This window comes from Heterodontus francisci, chromosome 1 (assembly GCF_036365525.1).
Source record: "Heterodontus francisci isolate sHetFra1 chromosome 1, sHetFra1.hap1, whole genome shotgun sequence".
Lineage (NCBI taxonomy): Eukaryota > Metazoa > Chordata > Chondrichthyes > Heterodontiformes > Heterodontidae > Heterodontus > Heterodontus francisci.
The window spans coordinates 105,211,433-105,228,470 of NC_090371.1; the positions used below are offsets into that span (position 1 = coordinate 105,211,433).

At 40.9% G+C, this 17,038-nt stretch overlaps 1 protein-coding gene across 3 annotated transcripts in view; it reads left to right on the top strand.

Moving 5' to 3' along the window:
- The window catches only part of kif2a (kinesin family member 2a), a 230,361-nt gene that overhangs the window by 96,947 nt on the left and 116,376 nt on the right, over positions 1–17,038 (top strand). For all 3 annotated transcript variants that reach the window (XM_068034057.1, XM_068034039.1, XM_068034047.1), the window contains 3 exons: positions 3,810–3,910; positions 5,057–5,152; positions 5,999–6,053. In XM_068034057.1, the coding sequence (XP_067890158.1) occupies positions 3,810–3,910; positions 5,057–5,152; positions 5,999–6,053 (252 nt within the window). The remainder of the gene's footprint in view (positions 1–3,809; positions 3,911–5,056; positions 5,153–5,998; positions 6,054–17,038) is intronic.

Here is a 17,038-nt window from a genome sequence, read left to right on the forward strand (position 1 = left end):
AGTTACCCAGATCTATGAACTGACAGGTCTGTAGTTACCTGGTTTATCCCTCCCTCCCTTTTTAAATAGTGGACGTCTTGTGAAATAAAACTTTAAATTTTACAATCCAAAGGCAGTTTCCAATCTAGGAAAATTGACTATCCTGCACCTGCAATTTCCTCATTTTCATTTAATATCCTAGGGTGGAAACAGTCAAGTCCTGGAGATTTGTCTATCAGAAGTCCCTTTTCTTTCTCTTATTTTGCTTATATTAAATCCACTAGGTTTGGATCTCTTGTACCACAGATATTTTATCCTCTTCCTCCACTCTGAAAACGGATGCAAATTACTCTTTAACACATCTGGCATTTCCTGATTATCCATTATAGTCTCTATATTTATTGGGTCCACATTTCCCTTTACCACTCTCTTTCTTTCTCTTAAAAGGTAGTGTTTCATAGATGCTTTATATTCAAGAAGGCCCTGTGAATAAATCTCAAATATCTCTAATATTGGCTTGGATTTTGTGGTCAGTGCAAAGGAATGGCACTTGCCACTCACCTTGCTGACAGTTGCCCACAAAAGTTTTTGCGGGCTTTAGAGTGCAGAGTTGCACGAATATGTCATAAATTCCAATTTAGCACCCTCTACAGGAGATCTGTGAGCAGGGCAAAAAACAGCGTGTTTCGTCAACCAATCAAATTGAAAGATCCTCACCTGGGACTTGCAGAATCTAAAGCAGTAAGTATAAAGCAGGAAATATAAATTATGTAAAAGCAAAATAAAGATTGGGAAATACAAATGGGATTAGGGGAGAGAGATAAAGGGGACAGACAGAAAAAGTTTTTAAAAAATTTTTCTTGATTATTTTTAACTTTCTAGCACTAAATATCTTCTGAGGGAATGAGACTCCACACTTGTAAAGTTACATTTTTAGGGCCAGAGAGATTGTCAGTAATTAGCTCTTATCATGCTGTTTTTTTAAAAACTCACTCCTGAATGCTCCAGTCCAAACTTTTCAACATTTTTAGTCTTGAACTAATGGGAAGGTATCCCAAGTTCACAACGTTGCTTTCAATTCAGTGCTGAGTCTATTGGCGAGGACTGCAACAGCACGCCCTGTAGAGGAGTGAGTTATCTCTGACAGCAGCTTTTGGATTTGCGCATTTAACTGCACATGTGCCGACACCAGAATTTGCTGTCCAGTTTACCCTATTATAACAGAGCGCTGTTAGCCTCACCACTTCTTATCGCAAAATCCAACCCAGTAAGGGAATTCACTAATAAAATCCCTGATGTTGGTAGCAATTTCAGCAAAGGCCCTCTGTGCCAGCAGTGTGCATCAATGGTGTATGCTGGCCAAATTCAGTCCAAAGATGGACTAGTTTATAACCCTGAGGCTACAGCAATGGCTTTAAATTGTTATCTTCAAATAATTTTTTTCCATGTATTGGTCACCGTTCCGATCCCATTGGTCTAGGCAGAAAATCTAGGAGATATAAAAGGATGACCTGAAATAACTAATAGTTTGTTCTAGTTATTTGTTTACTGCTTCTGTAATGAAGAACCTTAGATTAGGAACTAGCTGCATGGGCAGAAACGTGAATCCCACCACTCTGGCATACTGTACGGATTAATTTTTCTTCAACTCTCCTGGTTACATACATTATTCAAGTTTTTGAGACACAGTGGTTAGCCGTGCTCGTGCTTCCTATTAGTATTGTGTTCTTGTGTGATAACATTCCTGCAAGAGGATTAATAATTGTGACTGCGTAATTGGAATGATTTTGTAGATTATTGCACAAAAATTTTGATGTCTTTTTGCAGTTTTAATTAGAATGAACATACGAATAAGCCACTTGGCCCCTCTGACCGCTCCACATTTCCACCTACCCCTGATAACCTTTCACCCCCTTGCTTATCAAGAATCTATTACCTCTGCCTTAAAAATATTCAAAGACTCTGCTACCACTGCCTTTTGAGGAAGAGAATTCCAAAGACTCACGACCCTCTGAGCGAAAACATTTCTCCTCATCTCTGTCTTAAATGGGAGACCCCTTATTTTTAAACAGTGGCCCCTAGTTCTAGATTCTCCCACAAGGGGAAACATCCTTTCCACATCCACCCTGTCAAGACCCCTCAGGATCTTGTATGTTTCAATCAAGTCACCTCTTACTCTTCTAAATTTCAGCAGATACGAGCCTGGCCTGTCCAATCTTTCCTCGTAAAACAGCCCGCCCATTCCAGGTATTAGTCTAGTAAACCTTCTCTGTACTGTCTCCAACGCACTTACATCCTTCCTTAAATAAGGAGACCAGTACTGTACACCGTACTACAGATGTGGTCTCACCAAATGTCCTGTATAGCTGAAGTATAACCTCCCTACTTTTGTATTCAATTACCCTTATGATAAACGATAACATTCTATTAGCTTTCCTAATTATGTGCTGTACCTGCGTACTAACTTTTTGCGATTCATGCGCGAAGACACTCAGATCATTCTGCATCTCAGCTCTGCAATCTCTCACCATTTAGATATCATTTTTTTAATTCTTCCTGCCAAAGTGGACAATTCCACACTTTCCCACATTATACTCCATTGCCTGGTCTTTTGCCCACTCACCTTAACCTATCTATATCCCTCTGTAGCCCCCTTATGTCCTCTTCACAAGTTTCTTTCCTACCTATCTTTATGTCCTCAGCAAATTTAGCAACCATACCTTCGGTCCCTTCATCTAAGTCATTTATACTAATTGTAAAAAGTTGAGGCCCCAGCACAGATCCCTGTGGCACACCAGTTAACATCTTGCCAACCAGAAAATTACCCATTTATACCTACTGTTTCCTGTTAGCTAACCAATCTTCTATCCATGCCAATATGTTACCTCCTACACCATGAGTTTTTATTTTCTGCAATAACCTTTGATGTGGCACCTTATCAAATTCCTTCTGGAAATCTAAGTACAATACATCCACCAGTTCCCCTTTATCCACAGCACATGTAACTCCCTCAAAGAACTCCAATAAATTGACCAAACATGATTTCCCTTTCACAAAACCATGTTGACTCTGCCTGATTACCTTTGAATTTTTCTAAATGCCCTGCTATAAGTCTTTAATAATAGCTTTGAACATTTTCCCTAAGACAGATGTTAAGCTAACTGGCCTGTAGTTTCCTGCTTTCAATCCCCCTTCCTTGTTGAATAAAGGAGTTACATTGGCTGTTTTCCAATCTAATGGAACCTCCTGCGAATCTAGGGAATTTTGGAAAATTAAAACTAATACAATAACTATCTCACTAGCCACTTCTTTTAACACCCTAGGATGAAGTCCATCAGGACCTGGGACTTGTCAGCCCGTAGCTCCAACAATTTGTTCAGTACAAATTCCCTGGTGATTGTAACTTTCTTGAGTTCCTCCCTCCCTTCCATTTCCTGACTTCTAGCTAATACTGGGATGTTACTTGTATCCTCTATGGTGAAGACCAATGCAAAATACCTGTTCAATTCATCTGCCATCTCCTATTATCCATTATTAATTCACCAGACTGATTTTCTATAGGACCAAAGCTCACTTAGTTAACTTTTTTTTTGCTTGAATTATCAGTTTGATTTGTACTAAACATAGCTTTTATTGTATCAGAGCATAAAGTATGTGAAACCATAAGTATCTAATTTCATCATTGGTTAAGCAATTTCTTAGTATCTGGAGCTGAAATTTAGAGTCAACAAAATTACACTTGTTTACAGTGCTCTGAATAACTTCAGCCAGTTGATCTTCACATGACTGACCAAATGCATATGTACTATGCTGACAAATGAATCTTTCAGCACGCAGAAAATCAAATTGTGTGAAAGAAGTTGAAAAACTCCAGGAAAAACGTGAAAAGCGGCGAATACAGCAACAAGAGATGAGGGAAAAAAGAGCTCAGGTTTGCATTCATGTATTGCACAAAGTGCTTGTCCTTTTTCGTCCGTACCCTCAGCTTCAATTCGGGTAGGTTTTACTTATGTGTATGTTTTCTTTTTATCCATTTTAAGTTACTCATGCCCAAGGTGATTGGCGACCTAGTCCCACTTATTGGCAACAGTGATTATATTCAGATGGTAAAAGATGCTGTGTTGCTCATTTAATTATTTGGAATTTTTCTGTCAGCCTGCCACCAGGGAAGTTCCTTAGTCCTTCCCACCAGTTCTGGCTCTGGTAGAGAGTAGAAAATTTCTATGTTCTGCCATTGTATGTTGGTAAAAGAAACAGGAAGATGTCTAGGAAGTGACAAGATTCATGTGATCTGCATATTCAGAATTTCTGTCAGTTGATGATAAAGCATATTATATAATATCTTAACAATGAAAAGTGGTATTGAGCTGTATAAACCCAAGAAAATTCTAGGTTTAATCCCAGATCTGAGTTAGCTGCTTTCGACAGGGTAGCATTAGGATATCATGGTTGGCCTTGTCCCTGATGTAGGGCAGAAGGCAGATGGCCTTGGCCCCGGCTCTGATTATAGTCTGATATCCACATAGAAGTGTTGTGCATGTGGATGTTTGAATGTGTAATTTGCTGTGATGTCCTACAGGCTCTTGCCCAATCCCAATATATGCTGTCTAGGCATGTGCAAAGAATGGCAATTTGCTAAAGTACTGTAGGATGTTTGGTATCCTAAAATCAAACCAAAGATTAGCTGCTGTAATAAGGATGAAATTAGATGAAATGTTAATGTCCTCAATTTTTTTGTTCCCCCAAAATGAGTACTCTGTACTTTGATTCTAATTCTGTAACTTGTTGCCAATTTGATGCAATCTTTTTTCAATAGCTCCTTTCAAAGCAGGAAATATTAAGAACTATAGGGGTGTAACTGATTTTGTTGGACAATAATTTGTCACTCCAATACCATAAATTATTTATCGAGTCCACTTTTTGCAAATGATTTTCTTGAAATGTTATTTATGTTTTGCCTCTCATGTACTGAAGCAGAAGATTTGGAAAACTAGGTTACTATTGCAAATAGTCTTCCTCTACTTGGTATAATCTAGTTATTGTGTCTACTTCAGTAATTGTGTGATTAATATAATAGGATGTTGACTCTACAAATCCAAACTGGGAAATTATGTGCATGATAAGGGAATTTAGATCAAGTCTCGACTACCGACCTCTTACAGCTGCTGATCCAGTAAGTTACAAATTTAAGCAAGTTTGTGTTTTACTGATGTAACAGGCTCTGAAAATCCATTATGGATTGATTGAAGTTTATTTTGTGCAGTTTTTGATGGTTAAATATTATGCAGAAAGTAACTTTTTTAGGTGTGTATTTTATTTTGTACATTGCGATAAAGTTGCATGCTATTGCAGGAGCAGTGTGTTTTTTTTTAGGACATCAAAAAGTAATGTTTACATGTTTATATCTTTCTATAGTTATTGTACTGTTCTTACCAAATCACTTTTAGTAGGTTTCAGGGTTTATTTATTTTTTAAAGTGATGAAAAGTCTGTTTGGCGTTTGCAAAGGTAGATTGGTACTTCAGAGTGAAATGCTTATTTAAAACTGACTTTATATGCTTCAGTTTGTACTTTCATATGATCAAATGGTTATATACATACTATATGATCGTGTATTGATCAGTGTCTGGTTATCCTGAATGAGGCAATGTTTTCAGTATAAAGAGCCATTAATTTATGTATTTTTAAAAAAAATGCAGTGTGCCTGTTTTTGTTGGCATTCAAACCTTTAACTGTAATAAAAAAAAAACAGTGCTGGAAATACTCAGCAGGTCTGGTGGAGAAAGAAACAGTTAATGTTTCAGGACTGTGACCTTTCATCAGAACCCATTAACTGCATTAACTATAGTTTTTCTATAATTTTAAATAGCATCGCATAAGATAGCGCAGTTACATTTTATGCACCAGTGAGCCTACTGAAAATTTTATGTCGACGTGGTTCTAAGTGACTGCAATGGCCTTGGAAGAATGCATTATTAAAACAGCTTGCGTCATAATTAATACTCTTATTTTCCTTTTAGATTGATGAACAAAGAATATGTGTTTGTGTAAGAAAACGACCACTAAACAAGAAAGGTATAATTTTTAGTTGATTTTCTTTTAATCTGCAAATTGATCCTAATATCTAAACCAGACTGTAATTGATCTCTAATCAAAATACCCTTTAGCATAAGGAACATAGGAAAGTGCAGTACTTGAAAAGACTTTGCAATACATCCAGCTGGTGCAATACATCCATAAACTAATAGCACTTCAAGTCTTGGGAGTTTTGATACCAGTTATTTCCTTGAATTCAGTGTCACTTGTCAGTCTTTATATATTGAGCTACCATGCCCCACAAACCAGAATGTGCCATATTCAGCCAGTAATGAGGGGAAGTATGGCCAGATTCGAGGGCTCAAGACTTACTGGACATAAAGTCATAGTCATTATGGCACAGAAGGAGACTATTCAGCCCATCGAGTCCATGCTGATATTCTGTAGAGCAATCCAATCAGTCCCATTCTCCTGCTCTATCCCCATAGCCCTGCAAATTTATTTTCCTCGTGGCCAGTCAGTTTCCTTTGAAATCATGAAACGCCTCCGCTTCCACCACTCTTGTAGGCAGGCAGTTCCAGGTCATTACCACTCACTGCATTAAAAAGGTTCTTGCTCATATCCCCCCTGCATCTCTTGCCCAAAAATTTAAATCTGTGTCCTCTAGTCCTTTGGCCATCAGCTAATGGGTACGGCTTTTCTTGGTCTATATTATCTAAATCTGTCACAATCTTGTACACCTCCATCAAATCTCCTTTGGTCCGAGGAGAACAACCCCAGCTTTTCCAACCTAACCTTGTGGCTAAAATCCCTCACCCTGCACCTATTCTGGTAAATCTCCTCTGCAACCTCCCAGGACCATTACAACCTTCCTAAAGTGTTGACCAGAACTGGATGCAATACTCCAGTTGTGGCCTAACCAGAGCTTTAAAAAGGTTCAGCATAACTTCCCTGCTTTTGCACTCTATGCCTATGTTTATGAAGCCCAGGAACCCATAAGCTTTGCTAACTACTCTCTCAAATGTCCTGCCACAATCAAGGATCTGTGTACATGAGCCCCCAGGTCAATCTGTCCCTCCAGAACTCTGCCATTAAGTTTACATACATACAATTTAGGAGCAGGAGTAGGCCACTGGGCCCTTTTGAGACTGCTCTACCATTAACAAGATCATGGTTGATCTGATTGTAACCTCAACTCCACATTCCCACCTACCACCAATAACATTTCACCTCCTTGCTTATCGGGAATCTATCTATCTATCTCTGCCTTAAAACTATTCAAAGACTCTGTTTCCACAGCCTTTTGAGGAAGAGAGTTCCAAAGACACTTAACCCTCCGAGAAAAAATTTCTCCTCGTGTGTCTTAAATGGGAGACCTCCTTATTTTTAAACAGTCATAGAGTTATACAGCACAGAAACAGGCCCTTTGGCCCATCATGTTTGTGCCAGCCATCAAACACCTAACTACTCTCGTCACATTTTCCAGGACTTAGCCTGTAGCCTTGTATGCTATGGCATTTCAAGTGCTCATCCAAATACTTCTTAAATGTTGTGAGGGTTCCTGCCTCTACCACCCCTTCAGGCAGTGTATTCCAGATTCCAACCACCCACTGGGTAAAAAAAATTTTCCTCAAATCCCCTCTAAACCTCCTGCCCCTTACCTTAAATCTATGCCCACTGGTTATTGACCCCTCCGCTAAGGGAAAAAGTCTCTTCCTATCTAACCTATCAATGCCCCTCATAATTTTGTACACCTCAATCATGTCCCCCCTCAGCCTTCTCTGTTCTAGGGAAAACAACCCTAGCCTTTTCAGTCTCTCTTCATAGCTGAAATGCTTCAGCCCAGGCAACATCCTGGTGAATCTCCTCTGCACCCTCTCCAGTGCAATCTCATCCTTCCTATAGTAGTGCCCAGAACTGTACACAGCACTCCAGCTGTAGCCTAACTAGCGTTTTATACAGCTCCATCATAACCTCCCTGCTCTTATATTCTATGCCTCAGCTAATAAAGGCAAGTATCCCATATGCCTTCCTAACCACCTTATCCATCTGTGCTGCTGCCTTCAGTGATCTATGGACAAGTACACCAAGATCCCTCTGACCTTTTGTACTTCCTAGGGTCCTAACATCCATTGTATATTTCCTTGCCTTATTAGTCCTCCCAAAATGCATCACCTCACATTTCACAGGATTAAATTCCATTTGCCACAGCTCCACCCATCTTACCAGCCCATCTGTATCATCCTGTGATCTAAGGCTTTCCTCTTCACTATTTACAACACCACCAATTTTCATGTCATCTGCGAACTTACTTATCATACCTCCTATATTCTCGTCTAAATCATTAATGTACACTATAAACAGCAAGGGTCCCAGCACCGATCCCTGTGGTACACCACTGGTCACAGGCTTCCACTGGCAAAAACAACCCTCGACCATTACCCTCTGTTTCCTGCCACTATGCCAATTTTAGATCCAAATTGCCCTGGATCCCATGGGCTCTTACCTTCTTAACCAATCTCCCTTGCAGGACCTGATCAGTGACCCCTAGTTCTAGATTCTCCCATTAGAGAAAACATCCTTTCCACATCCATCCTGTCAAGACCCCTCAGGATCTTGTGTTCCAATCAAGTTGCCTCTTACTGTCCTAAACTCCAGTCGATACAACTTAGCCTGTCCAACCTTTCCTCATAAGAAAACCTGCCCATTCCATGTATTAGTCTAGTAAACCTTCTCTGAACTGCTTCCAATGCATTTACATCCTTCCTTAAAGACTAATACTGCACACAGTACTCCAGATGTGGTCTCACCAATGCCCTGTATAACTGAAGTATAAACTCCCTGCTTTTGTATTCAATTCCCCTCGCAATAAACAATAGCATTCTATTAGCTTTCCTAATTACGTCTGTACCCGCATACTAACCTTTTGCGATTTATGCACGAGGATATGCAGATCCTTCTGCAATCTCTCACCATTTAGATAATATGCTTTTTTTATTCTTCCTGTGACAATTTCACATTTTCCCACATTATACTCCATTTTCCAGGTCTTTGCCCACTCACTTAACCTATCTATATCCCCTTGTATCCTTCTTATGTCCTCTTCACAACTTATTTTCCTACCTATCTTTGTGTCATCAGCAAATTTAGCAACCGTACCTTCGGTCCCCTCGTCCAAGTCATTTATATAAATTGTAAAAAGTTGAGGCCCCAGCACTGGTCCTTGTGGCACAGCACTCGTTACATATTGCCAACCAGAAAATGACTCATTTATGCCTACTCTGTTTCCTGTTAGCAAGCCAATCTTCTCTCCATCCCAAAATGTTACCTCCTACACCATGAGCCTTTATTTTCCGCAGTAACCTTTGATGTGACACCTTATCTAATGCCTTCTAGAAATCCAAGTACTGTACATCCACTGGTTACTCTTTATCCACAGCACATGTTACTTCTTCAAGAACTCCAATGAATTGGTTAGACATGATTTCCCTTTCACAAAACCATGTTGACTCTGCCTGATTACCTTGAATTTTTCTAAGTGCCCTGCTACAATGTCTTTAATAATAGCTTCTAACATTTTCCCTAAGACAGATGTTAAGCTAACCAGCCTGTCGTTTCCTGCTTTCTATCTGCCTCACCTTTTGAATAAAGGAGTTACATTGGCTATTTTCTAATCTAATGGAACCTTCCCTGAATCTAGGGAATTTTGGAAAATTAAAACCAACGCATCAACTATCTCACTAGCCACTTCTTTTAAGACCCTAGGATGAAGTCCATCAGGACCCGAGGCACTTGTAAGCCCGCAGCTCCAACAACTTGTTCAGTACCACTTCTCTGGTGATTGCAATTTTCTGGAGTTCCTCCCTCCCTTCCATTTCCTGATTTACAGCTATTTCTGGGATGTTACTTGAATCCTCAATAGTGAAGACCGATGCAAAATATACCTGTTCAATTCATCTGCCGCCATCTTATTTTCCCCAGACTCGTTCTGTAGGACCAACGCTCACTTTGTTAACTTTTTTCTTTTTAAAATATCTGTAGAAACTCTTACTATCTGTTTTTATATTTCTAGCCAGCTTTCTCTGGTACTCTAATTTCTCCTTCCTTATTAATCTTTTAGTCATTCTTTGCTGCTTTTTATATTCTGTCCAATCTTCTGACCTGCCGCCCATCTTTGCACAATCATGTTTTTTCTTTAAGTTTGATACTATCTTTAACTTTTCTAGTTAACCATGGATGGTGAGTCCTCCCTTTGGAATTTGTCTTTCTTGTTGAAGTGTATCTACTCTGTGTATTCTTAAATATCCCCTTAAATGTCTGCCACTACATCTCTGTTGACCTATCCCTTAACCTACTTTTACTAGCTCTGCTTTCATACCCTCATAATAGCCCTTATTTAAGTTTAAAATACTAGTCTTAGACCCACTCTTCTCTCCCGCAAACTGAATGTAAAATTCAATCATATTATGATCACTGCTGCCTAGGGGCGCCTTCACTATGAGGTCATGAATTAATTCTATCTCGTTGCACAACACCAGTATAGCCTGCTCTCTGGTTGGCTCTAGAACATACTGTTCTAAGAAACTATCCTGATTACATTTTATGAACTCCTCATCTAGGCTACCTTTGCCCATCTGATTTTTCCAGTCTATATGTAGATTAAAATCCCCCATGATTATCGCCGTACTTTTCTGACAAGCACTCATTATTTCTTCCTTCATACCCCGTCCTACCGTGTGGTTACTGTTAGAGGGCCTGTACCCCAATCCTACAAGTGACTTTATCATTTCTCATCTCGACCCACGCCGCATCTATATCCTGGTTTCCTGAACTTGGGTCATCCCTCTCGATTGTGCTAATACCATAATTAATTAATAGAGCTACTCCTCCACCTTTTCTTAGCTTCCTGTCCTTCCTAAATGTCATGTACCCTTCAATATTCAGGTCCCAATCTGTCATCCTGCAGTCATGTCTCTGTGATGGGTATCAGATCATACTTATTCATTTCTATTTGCTCTTTCAGATCATCTGTTTTGTTTCGAATGCTGCATGCATTCAGATACAGAGCCTTTATTTTGTCTTTTTTATTATTTTTGTAACCTCTAACCTTGTCTGCTGATTTACTCTTGGACAAGTTTATATTGCCTCTCCTTATCCCTTCTGCCAAAATGTATCATGTCACACTTATCTGTACTAATTCCATCTGCCACCTCTCTCTCCATTCTGCTGGCTTATCCATGTCCTGTTGCAGTCGATTTGGATCATACTCACTGTTTGGCACACCTCTAAGTTTGGTATCATCGGCAAATTTTGAAATTTTACTTTGTATTCCAATATTCAAGTCATTTATATATAGCAAAAATGTAGTAGTGCTAGCACTGTACCTTGGGGAAAACCACTGTCTACCATCCTCCAGTCTGAAAAACATACATTTACCAGGATTCATGCTTTCCTGTCCTTAAGCCAATTTTTGTTATCCAACACTGACCCTCCTATTCCATGAACTTTGATTTTGTTAACCAGCATTTTATGTGGTACTTTATCAAACACTTTCTTAAAATCCATATGGACAACATCCACTGCTTTCCCTTCATCAACCTTGCCTGTTACTTCAATCAAAAAATTCAGTGAAATTAGTCAAGTACGATCTGCCTTTTACAAATCTGTACTAGCTCTCCTTAATTAATTCAAACCTCTCCAAGTGCTTGTTGATTTTTTTTTTGATAAAATGAACAGGGGGAATATTATGTTGCAAGAGATAGCATCCGTTGTTATGCAAACAAATATGAGAGGCTGTTTTTTCCCCCTGGCTGAAGAGTCTAGAACTAGGGATTTTAGTCTCAAGATAAAAGGTCGGCCATAAGACTGAGATAAGGAGAAATGTTTTCACTCGGTTTTGTGAATCCTTCAAATTCTTTACCCCAGAAGGCTGTGGATACTCAGTCAACGAGTACATTCAAAACAGAGCAATTGATTTTTGGGCACGAGATGAGTCGAGGGATATGAAAATAGGACGGGAAAGTGTAGTTGATCAATTATCTTGAATGGCAGAGCAGGTTCGATGGGACCATCTGGCCTACACCTACTGCTATTTCTTGTGTTCTTACTTTAATGCAAGAAGCCTTACAGGTAAGGCAGATGAACTCCGAACATGGATTGGTACATGGGAGTGTGATATTATAGCTATTACGGAAACGTGGTTAACGGATGGGCAGGACTGGCAGCTCAATGTTCCGGGGTACCGATGTTTCCGGTATGCCAGAGGTCGAGGTAAGAGAGGAGGGGGAGTTGCACTATTGGTTAGGGAGGACATCATGGCAGTACTTAGAGAGGATATCCCGGGGGGAACGTCCAGCGAGACCATATGGGTAGAACCTATTTCTAAGAAAGGGGTGATCACTTTGATGGAATTATACTACAGGCCCCCCAATAGTCAGAGGGAATTGGAGGAGCATATATGTAAGGAAATAACAGATAAGTGTAGGAATTATAGGGTTGTAATAGTAGGCGATTTTAACTTCCCTAATATTGACTGGGACTGCCTTAGTGCTAAAGGATCAGATGGGGAAGAATTCAAGTGTGTCCAGGGTAGTTTTCTGAAGCAGTATGTGGATGGCTCTACTAGAGAAGGGGCTACACTCAACCTCCTCTTAGGAAATGAGGATGGGCAGGTGGCTGATGTGTGAGTGGGGGAGCACTTTGGGACCAGTGACCATAACTCTATTAGCTTCAAGATAGTTGTGGAAAAGGATAGGACTGGACCTCAGGTTGAAGTCCTAAATTGGGGAAGGCTAATTTCGATGGCATCAGACCGGAACTCTCAAAAGTTGAATGGGAGAGGCTGTTTACAGGTAAAGGGACGTCAGGCAAGTGGGAGGCTTTTAAAAGTGAGAGGAAGAGTTCAGGGCCGGCATGTTCCTGTTGGATGGAAGGGCAAGGCTGGCAAGTTTAGGGAACCTTGGTTGACGAGGGATATTGAGGGTCTGGTCAGGACAAAGAAGGAGGCATATGTCAGGTATAGGCAGCTGGGATCAAGCGAGTCCCTCGGAGTATAGGGGATGCAGGACTATACTTAAGAAGGAAATTAGGAGGGCGACAAGGGGCCATGAGATTTCCCTGGCAGATAAGATAAAGGAGAATCCTAAAAGAATGAGTATATTAGGAGTTAAAGGGTAGCTAGGGAGAGAGTAGGTCCCCTTAAGGATCAGTGTGGCACTCTATATGTGGAGCCACGGGAAATGGGCGAGGTCTTAAATGAATACTCGTCTGTATTTACTGTGGAGAAGGTCATGGAAGCTAGTGAGTTCAAGGGAGGGAACAGCGATATCCTGGAGCATATCAACATTACAAAGTAGGAGCCTTTGGAGATTTTGAAGCGCATTAAGATGAATAAATCCCCAGGGCCTGACCAGGTGTATCCTAGGATGCTATGGGAAGCAAGGGAGGAGATTGCTGGGGCCCTGGCAGAGATTTTTGTATCATTAGCCACGGTTGAGGTACCGGAAGACTGGAGAATAGCTAATGTTGTGCCTTTATTTAAGAAGGGCAGCAAGGATAAGCCAGGGAACTACAGGCTGGTGAGCCTTACATCAGTGGTGGGAGAGGTATTGGAAGGGATTCTGAGACAGGATTTATATGCATCTGGAAAGGCATGGTCTGATTAGGGATAGTCAGCATGGCTTTGTGCGTGGGAAATCATGTCTCACGAATTTGAGTTTTTCGAGGAGGTGACCAAGAGGATTGACGAGAGCAGGGCGATGGACGTTGTCTACATGCACTTTAGCAAGGCTTTTGACAAGGTCCCGCATGCTAGGCTGGGCCAGAATGTTCGAACACATGGGATCCAGGGTGAGCTAGCAAATTGGATACAAAATTGGCTTGGTCATGGGAGGCAGAGGGTGGTAGTGGAGGGTTGTTTTTCGGATTGGAGGCTGATGATCAGTGGATTTCATATATATTTATGACTTGGATGTGAATGTTGGGGGCATGATTAGTAAGTTTGCAGATGACAACAAAATTGGTGGAGTAGTGGGCAGTGAAGAAGGTTGTCTAAGGTTACAACAGGATAAAGATAAACTGGGAAAGTGGGCAAGGGATTGGTAAATAGAATTTAACGCAGACAAGTGCGAAGTGATGCATTTTGGGAAGTTAAACCAGGGCAGGACATATACAGCGAATGGCAGGGCCCTGGGGAGTGTTGTTGAGCAGAGAGACCTTGGGGTGCAAGTACATAGTTCCCTGAAAGTGGCAACACAGGTTGACAGGGTGGTGAAGAAGGCGTATGGCATGCTTGCCTTCATCGGCCGAGGCATTGAGTACAAGAGTTGGGATGTCATGTTACAGTTGTACATAACATTGGTTAGGCTGCATTTGGAGTACTGTGTGCAGTTCTGGTCGCCGCACTACAAGAAAGATGTGATTAAGCTAGAGAGAGTGCAGAAAAGATTCACATGGATGTTGCCTGGTTTGGAGGGCTTGAGTTATAAAAAGAGATTGGATAGGCTGGGTCTGTTTTCCCTGGAGCGAAGGGGGCTGAGAGGGGACATGGTAGAGGTATATAAAATTATGAGAGGCATAGATAGGGTAGACAGCTAGAGTCTGTTTCCCATGGTAGGGGTGACTAAAACTAGAGGGCATAGATTTAAGGTGAGAGGGAGGAGCTTTAAAGGGGATCAAAGGGGTACATTTTTCACAAAGAATAGTGGGTATCTGGAATGAGCTGCCTGAGGACGTGGTGGAGGCAGGAACAGTAGTAACATTTAAGAGGCATCTGGACAGGTACTTGAATGAACAAGGCATAGAGGGATATGGAATTAATGCAGGCAGGTGGGATTAGTATAGATAGGCATTATGGTCGGCATGGACGCGGTGTGTCGAAGGGCCTGTTTCTATGCTGTACGACTCTATGATATGTCTGTCTGTCTGTCTGCCTAACTATGGAATCTCCTGTAACGGCTGCATTTCTATGCTTTGCAGTTCCCTCTGTGCACTCCCTTGCCCACTGATACGATGGTCTGGACTGTACTCCTTCAAGGTGTTGTCATTCCGAGCAGTCACTAGTGCTGAGTATTGGTTTGAGAGTGACACACACCCAGAATACCTCCTGCACTTCCTACTCTTCAGGATGGCCACCCACCTAGTCTGCTTAACTCACTGCCTGGTGACTGTCTCTTGGAGGGTACGATCCAGGAAACTCTCATCGTCACTGATGGTCTGCAGTGACTGCAGCTGCCCCTCAATCTCGGAAACCCTGAGCTTGAGCTCAAGCAGCTGGAGACAATTCCTCCACACGTGGTCCCCAAGACGCGTGAAGTGTCCTTAAGTTCCCACATGGTATAGGAATTGCAAGCAACAAATTTTAGCTGCCCATCCATGATCTTAAATAGAGAGTCGAGTTTTATTTTTAGAATCTAGTTAGTACCTTGTTTAAACTATTAATTTTAATTAATGCCTGTAGATGTGCGCTGTGCTGATACTCTTATTAGTTTACTTACTGTTACACTGTTCCCAATTGAAGTTATTAATTTCCTGGCTCCTATTTTAAACGAATGCCCTAGTTTAGAGACCAAAGGAGAGAAATATTCACTAACCAATCACTTACCTGCTTTCCTGTGACATCACAGTTTGTTTTTTCTGGGTTTTTTCCGAAAGTGCTCGCTCTGACTCCCTGCCACTACTTTTACTTGTTCATCTCTGGCATTGTTCTTTCAGACTCCTCGCTCTGATTCCTGCTGACTACCCATCTGCATTTTTTTTTTACAGTAGGACATAATCACAAGTCAAGCAGGTCATGTGATGTTTCTTTCAGACTGTAGTTCGGGCTACATACCACTAGAAACCTTTATTGAATATAACACATTTAAAAGAATACAACTCTATAAATAGTATCGTTACAAAAAAAAATTGTTTTTGCTAATCAGTGTCAAAAACAGCAAAGATGCATCTCCTGTGCTAAGCCCCAACAGAAGACTGATCTCCAAAACGCAGTTACTTCCCCCACCACTACTGGCTATTGATCAAGCTTTTATGCCTGATTGCTTCAGACTGACTAGTGAGGTATACACAAATTTAAACCTAAAACCTGTTAGTTACTAATTAGAGTTGTCCATCAAAGGATCTTGTCTTGTCTCCACTTGACCCAGACTCAAATCTTCAATGCAGATAGTCATTCGTTGGTTGGTGCCGTCTTCCCAGAAGGTTGACTGCCATGGATCTCCACCTTTTGTCTAACCTGTGCTGTCCTTACATATTCTGCATAGGTCAACTGCATCCAGTCCATTATATCTATCATCCATTTTCTTCTCTGCTTCCCTCTGTTCTCTGTTGATCTTTCCTTCCAATAATTGTCTCTGTCTACCTTCTGCTATAATGATGTGACTGAAGTATTGTATTTTTCTCTCTTTGATGTTATGCACTAATTTCCTCTTTTCTCCAGCCATTTCCAGCATTTCCTCATTAGTGTTTCTGTCTGTGTAGGATATGTGGAACATCCTGCAATATGTCCACATCTCAAAAGCATTCAGCTTATCAATAGTCTCTTTGTTGCCCATGTCTCTGAGGTATATAATGTAGGTGACAAAATGTAGACCCTCAGCATTCTTTCCCTATGATTCTAGGTCAGTTTCTTTTAATGTTAACAAGTCCTTCATTCTGACAAAGCTGATCTAGGCTATCGCAAATAAAAACAGAAAATGCTGGAAATACTCAGCAGATCTAGCAGCATCTGTGGAGAGAGAAACAGAGTTGATGTTTCAGGTCTGTGACTGTTCATCAGATTATCTGGCTATCTCCGTTCTCCTTCAGATCTCACAATCAAATCTCCTATCATCTGTGATAAGCTGTCCAAGGTATGTAAACCTTTTCACTTGTTCCAGGACTTGTCTATTTGCTTCAATTTTCACTTCCAAAGTTAGGTCTCTGCTCATCACCATTGTCTTGGTTTCCTACACATTCATTCTTGATCCATATTCCACACTCCTTGCGTTCACTTTGTTCACAATTTCCTGTCGTGTCTCTTCTGACTC